The sequence below is a fragment of the Dendrobium catenatum genome, unplaced genomic scaffold, assembly GCF_001605985.2.
Source record: "Dendrobium catenatum unplaced genomic scaffold, ASM160598v2 original_scaffold_82629, whole genome shotgun sequence".
NCBI lineage: Eukaryota > Viridiplantae > Streptophyta > Magnoliopsida > Asparagales > Orchidaceae > Dendrobium > Dendrobium catenatum.
This window is the reverse complement of record NW_021401073.1, coordinates 1-7215: the sequence shown is the minus strand read 5'-3', so window position 1 is coordinate 7215 and position 7215 is coordinate 1. Positions and strand designations below refer to the sequence as shown.

Here is a 7215-nt window from a genome sequence, read left to right as displayed (position 1 = left end):
GCTCGATGCATTGTTTAGGCCGAAAGGTATAACCGTCCATCCGTATAATCCATCCTTGGTCTTAAAAGCAGTTTTCCATTCATCTCCCGGGTGGATTCGTATTTGGTGGTATCCACTCTTAAGGTCAATCTTGGAAAATAAGGTGGCCCCAGTCATACTTAACTGTGATTTTGTTGATATTCTTTGTTTATCAACGCACATTCGCCACAACCCATCCTTCTTAGGGGTTAGAAGGGCGGGGACAACACACGGACTAAGGCTCTCCTTAATAAAACCGCGTTGTAACAACTCATCCACTTGTTTCTTAAGCTCAGCATGCTCAGTAGAGTTCATGCGATAATGGGGCAGGTTGGGCAAGGAAGCCCCGGGTACCAAGTCAATGACCTGTTGGATGTCCCTTAATGGTGGAAGTTGGTTGGGCAAATCTTATGGGAAGACGTCAGAGTAGGTTTCAAGGAGAGGCTTAACTTCTTCAGGGATAGGTTCCTCCAAGTCTGTACTTACTTCTCGCGCCACCAAGGCGTATAGAGGTGATCCTGACTCTAATTCTATATCCAGGTCCTTGGCGGTTAACAGGTTTAGGCTCGTACTAGGTTTGAGGGGGTTGGGTTTTACCTCTTCCTTGACAGTCTTGGGTTGCGTGGGTAAGAGCTTAATATTCTTGCCCTTGTGCTCAAACACGTAGGCGTTTGATCTCCCATAAATGTGCACGTCGTTATCGAATAACCAGGGGCGACCGAGGATGATTTGGCCAATATCCATAGTTAACACATCACACCATATCTTCTCTTTGTATCCCACAAACTCAATAGGAATGAGACTCCTATCTTTCGCTTCTAAGGAGGTCAGGTTGATCCAAGCGACCTTATAGGGATTTGGGTGCGGCGTGGCTCTCAAGTGAAGTTTAGAAATCATAGAGGATGACACAACATTAATACAACTCCCACTCAATGATGACCTTGCAGTTCTTGTCACCTATCTTGGTGAAGGTGTAGAAGATTGATGTTCTTCGTCAGTTGTCGCTCAACTTAGGTTGTGAAAGAGCACACCTAACAACTTGTAGGTCTAAGTGGTCCATTTTTTTGAGACAGTTGATCACAGCAGTATCGTCTTCACAGAAAAATTCATCATCATCGTCAATGTGATGAACTAGTTCGGGGTCCGTTTCATCCTCTTCTTCGGTGACTTCCTCAATAATGGTGACTTTAAACAGGCTGGAACATTGAGAGGCAATGTGCCTGTACCCATGGCATCGAAAACATTTAGTACCCGCAGGGGTCTTGGGTGTTTCCCGTTTTGGCGTTTTACCTTTATAGTCAGGACGAGATTGGGCTTGGCCAGGGGTAGGTCGACTAGTCGTGGGTCCAGTGAGTTTGCTATAACGTTGACTAGAGGAGGATTTGAAAGGGTTAGAATGAGGGTCTTGGTTCCTAGAAGGGGTGTGGCTCCTAGATTCTTCTAAATCTAACACAAGACTACAAGCGGCTTCCAAAGTGTTCACTCCTTTGGCAAAAAGCTCATTCCGAAGATCTTTTCTTAATCCGGATCTAAACATCGAAAGAAGTTGGGCATGAGTCATGGTCTCTTCCCCACTACAACGAATCATGAAATCATCAAAGGCCGAAATGTACTCGACGGGTTTGCTTCCCTGGGTCAATTTATTCCAACGATCCAAAAGTCTAGGATAGTAGGAAGGAGGGAGATATTTTCATTTTAACTCTTGTTTCATCGTCCCCCAGTGAATAACAGGGTATTCTCCTCGGGTCTCGTGCATATGTTCAAGGTTCGTCCAGTACTGATTAGCTCTACCCTTTAGCTTCATCTCGACGAACCTAACTTTTCATTCCTCTAAAATATTATACCATTTAAAATAACTGGCCATTCCCTTGAGCCAATCTAGGAAGACCTGAAGGTCTAACGTACTGTCCAAAGATGGGGCATATATATAAATATTTTTAAGCAGTTTGGTATCATTATCTCTCCAAGGAGTGTCGCATCCTAAAGGTTCCTGATTGGGTCGATTATTGGGACGGTAGTGGTTTCTAGGAGGTCCATATTCAGTTCAGGTATCATCACCGTAAGGAGAATGGGGTCTAGAGGGGGTGTAGATCGCTGGATTTCCTATATGCTCGATGTTATCAAGTCTCTCCCCTGTCTGACGTCTAAAGTCGGCTAAGTCAGTCTGGGTGTTCCTAATTTGCTGAGTAACCATTCCAAGTTGGCCCACGATTACGTCTAAGGTTGCTTGAATGTGTTCCGGATCCATGGGTGGGTGTTAGGGTACGCTAGGGGAGGTAATGGGGTAAGGGACAGCACCTAGACACTAAGATAATATGCTCCTAACGCCTCTAAATGATGTAGGAATGGTCGGGACATCAAGCTACAACAATGGCCTAAGTTGTCTGAGTGTTTTGGAAGGTTTCTAGCGTGTGGACAGCACCTAAACACTAGCCTAGACTCATCTAAAGGCCACTATTTGGTGCAGGAAAAGTTTGGACAGCAGCCTATACTAATGGTGTAAGCAACCTAAGCACTTAGGAGAGTTGTCAGCTTGTGGACAGCACTACGACACTAGGGAAATTGACCTAAAGTTCACTAAACATGTGCAGGAAATGCATGGACAGCAAACAAAAACAGTGAATTAAAATTATTTAGACGATAATATGCATGCGAACTTTAAGACTAATGTTTGGCTAGACTCTAGGATGTTTTCTAGTAAATGATATGCTTGTCTACCATGCTCTGATACCAAATATGATGTGATACAATGATGATGAACAAGAATTGCTTTTAGGAAGTTAATAAAATGAGAACTTTACTTGGTTAAATATAAGCTGATGCTTTTTCAAGTTAGATCTTAAGAAATTCCATGAGAATACTAAGCACTGGCAATTGATTACAATTAAGATTAATAGGTCACTTGCAAAATAACCACACCAAATAAACGAGTAAAGCAAATGACAAGTTAACAAAATTCACAGTTTAATAATTAGATCATTCACCTTGAGATCCCTCACTCACACTCTTGAAGGTGATGTGCTTAGTGGAAGAATGTTGCAAGCAAACTTAGAGACGCCACTAGAAGACACGCGATGCCAAGGGTACTAGTCGTCAGGGAAGGAATCAGAGTTGGAGGAATGGGCAGTCATCCGATGATCTTCCACTCTTTAAGAGATTTTTGTTCGTCGATGACTTCCGCCAAGTGGGGGAGGATATGATCCACGTATTCCTTGATGGTGCCTTCGGATCCAAATCCAGGATCAAAGAATGGTGATCGAATGACGTCAATCTCCCCTTGAGAATTGAGAATGAGCCCGCGATCAACTTCCGGATCTGCCATACATGCTTGCCGTGAGAAAGGAGAGAATACAAGTGGGGGAGGAGAGGGAGAGGAGGTGGCGGGTGGAGAGGGAGGCCGGCGGCTTGGGTAGAGGGGAGGGGTTGGGATGGCGTGAGGAAGAGAGGGGGAACAACTAGGTTTCAGTTAGAAATCGTTGGGATTAGATAACCTGAAATTAATTTCAGGTTAAGTGAAATTGGAGGGAATCACTTTGAAATTAAATTCAAATTTCAAATAGGGCTTGGGCTTTGATGGGCAATTATTAGAGAGGGAATTAGGGGAGCAATTAATTGTGATTGGGAGTTGATTAGGAGGGAGAAAAGGGTCACGGGGGGGGATGACGTGGAGATTAAGGGAGGTGGAGGGTGAGTCGGCGGTATGGGGGATTTGGGCAGGGCTCGGATATGGGGAAAAATTAGAATGAAGGGTGGTGGTAGATAAAACAAAAGACTAACCAAGAGCTCGGAATCCACCGGCGGCTGTCGGGTATTGCATATCCCTCTCCTAGGGTTCTCTCCACTCAAGAGCTCACAACTTGAGAAAAAGAAAATCTGAAATTTTTACTCAATAATCATCTTTCATTACAACGCAAGAGGCCTCCAATAAATAGGCCAAAATGAAAGAAATATAAAAAATGAAAGTGCCCTCGGGCTTCAACATAGACTCAACTCCCCATAGGGGTAAAATGGGAAAACTCAAAAGCAACATAAAATACATAAAAAATATAGGCTATGAATCGTAGTTGTCGCTCCATGACTACGTTGACGATACACATGTTAAAATCTCTGACTAATGTCCTCATCACATGTGAGCTTGTTGAATTGTAGAAATGAATGGGATACACAACCCCTTTTAGATTTAGATCTGCAAGTAAGTTCCCAAGAAACCAAATGAAGCCTTTTCTTGTTGACACTGCCATGGTAGAGAAACTTGGTACAATGCCGGTTAATGTTTTTAGTGCAATTTTTGGGAGTACTGAGAAAGCAAGCCCACTAAGGCAAAGTATTCAAGATGGGGAGTTTTAATCGTTAAAATTTGACAGGAAATAACAAAGCTTTAGCTTCCCAACTATTTCAAAATGACAAAACTTTGCGTGAGAAGGGTTGGAATTTAGTGAGCAAAAGTTTGATGGATGATGCATGAATGCTTAGATATTTGAGTTTCATATGAGATAGAGGAATGCCAAGCCTGTTATGAAGAGCTTGTGAGTTATTAACCTTTTTAGAGAAGCAAATATAGCTCTTGGATTGATTAATATGAAGGCCAAAAACCATATTGAACTCATGAAGAATCCTAGGATCAATATTGTCTGGGTTGGCATATCCAAAAATTAGTGAACCGTCTGCATACAGCACGTGGGAAAAGGGGATTTGATCAACAACAACCCTAAGATAGTCACCATAAGCAATTTTATTATTAAGGACATTGGAGGGGCCATCCATAACAATATAGAAAACATAAGGGGCAACCATACCTTAACCTAGAAGAAGAGGAGAAAAAAATCTTCCAAAGCACCATTTATATAGATAAACTATTGCACATTAGATATTCATGCACTGATCCAATCAATGAAAAGTTGAGAAAAACCTTTGAGGTGAATTCTTTACTGTTAGTGCCAAATACCTTTCGAATGTCAAATTTAGCACAAAAGATTTGTTTTTCTTTACTGGTTGAAAACTCATGGAGAATTTTATTTTCTAGAAAAAATGTTATCTGTTGACTGCTTGCGATGAAGTAAACTAATTTGACTTTGAGAAATGATGTCTGTCATAACTGCTTTATGTTTATTATCTCTAAGTTTCAGATACTTTTATAAAAAAACATACATGGTGAGCTATATATGTTACAGGCATGGGGAATCTCAGTAATAAGGGGATAGTAGCAGCCTTAACATTCTTGGGTAGCTTATTGAGATTAAAGTAGTATTTAGCCGCCAAATAAATTTGATTTCCGACAAATTCCCATGAGGAAGCATAAAATTCAAAGGTGCATCCATTACGATTGGGAGAAAAATATTTAGATATTCAGAAGACCACTTCTTAATTTCCTGATTAAAGAAAAGAGCCAAAAGGTTGCATAACATGCAATGAAGAACTTGAGAACCCACAGTGAGAGTAGAGGAGTTTCTTTCTGGGTAAAATGTTTGTTAATTAGATTTTTAAAGTTCTAGATATTAGCATTTGCAATGTTAGCTTGTGGGGAAAAATTCCCAAAGTTAGTGGAGAGCTCCTAGATGAAGTTAAAGTTTCTCCTCCCATTAATTTTCCTATACAAAAAGTGTAGGTCATCTTAACTGTGAGAAAGCCGCTTAGGCTTGGCTCTTAGAATAATCCATAAAGAATGTAAGTTTTAAAGATGACATATTCTGTCAATCTGTCATTGATATCTTTAGCATGAAAATGGTGGAGAGGATCTTGAGGCTGGGAATCAATAATAAATGAATTATATATTGATCTTCCTTCAATGTAGCAACAGAGTTAGAAATATGGTAACAGAATACCATCACCGAATTCTTAGATATTACCTGAAGCATTTGAGCTTTTGATAAAATATGAAGACGGAGTCTCCATGGAAGTAATGATCGCAGGCTTGAGCAAGAATAGTCTTAAAGGAATGATGTGAGATCCATAAATTTTTGAATTGGAATTTGTTATTTGCAATAGTTGGAGATTTTATTAGGATGATGACTGGGGAATGGCTCGAGCATAAGGGAGTCATAGCTATGTAGAAGGAAAGAGGAAAGTGCTCAAGCCAATCAAGTTTGACCATCACCCTATCCATCTCTATTCTAATAGGATTATCAATCCTATCGTTAAACCAAGAGGAGTAACCAACAAAGAAAAGATCTGTCAACCTAGCCTAAAAAATCCTTTAGTTGAAGTCCTAAAAATTATTTTTTTGGGATTATGTTTTCTTTAGCCTTTTCATGATGGAATTTGTAGCAGTTGAAATCCTCTAGAATAATATAGGGTCCAAGTGTTTTAGCACTATTTTTGAGATAATTCTAGAGTTGGGTTTTATCTGCTTGAGACTTAGCAGCATGTGAAAAGAAATAGAGGTGCCATATTACACAATGCCATGAATGATATGCTCTTTCACAAGTTGAGGAGAAAAAAGAAATTGTAGAGTTATTAAATTTTATCTAGACGTGACTAGAGGAAAAGAGATTAAAGTTGCCACAATAGTTTTTAACAAAAAGTTTATGGGAATTGACAAACCAAGGGTCATTAAGAAAAGCGGCATTGACCTTAGGCTCCAATCACACAAAGAAGATAAATTTTATATGAGTGGATGGGATCTTTGCCATTGAGAACTTGATCCAACCCACGAATACCTCTAACATCCCAAGGGCTTCTTTATGAAGCTAATGCTGCATCAACTTTCTTGTGGATGATCAAAATTTTATACTTGTTACTAAAGCTAGCATGAGCCAACTTTCTCCTGTTTTTAAAATTGGTGTTGGTCAATTGTGCTTCTATTTAGAAAGTTTGCTTAAATATATATATTGACTTGATTGAGTAAATCGGTTTGAATTGGTCTCCAGGCCTTATCCCTATAATTAGGTTTATGGTTTGGTAACTATTTATTAAGGTTAAAACTTAAAAAAGAGAATTGGTTAAATGTCATATAAATAAGTTATAGATTAAGTTAATGCTGATAATATTGAAGATTAGCTTATATATTAATTAATTCATATATTTGAGGTGACACCTATAAAGATTGCTCTTTATTAAACATGAAATTTGTTACTTCATTAGATTTTTAGTGCTTATGGGATTACTTTAAACTTCCTAACCTAACTATGAGATTTTGTGAATTGCTTTATCCTTCTCTATTTTAGGTTCTTGAGGTTTCAACAGATGCTTCTGCTAGTT

At 39.6% G+C, this 7215-nt stretch overlaps 1 protein-coding gene across 1 annotated transcript; it reads right to left on the bottom strand.

The window, feature by feature from the left end:
- Positions 1 to 426: 426 nt before the first annotated feature.
- On the bottom strand, positions 427 to 915 carry LOC110115263. Its single transcript, XM_020848456.1, has one exon. It carries the CDS (start codon positions 913 to 915, stop codon positions 427 to 429), a length of 489 nt encoding a protein of 162 aa, XP_020704115.1.
- Positions 916 to 7215: the final 6300 nt, after the last annotated feature.

Coding starts and splice junctions, on each gene's coding strand:
- LOC110115263 (XM_020848456.1), bottom strand. CDS start 915: ATGATTTCTAAACTTCACTTGAGAGCCACGCCGCACCCAAATCCCTAT.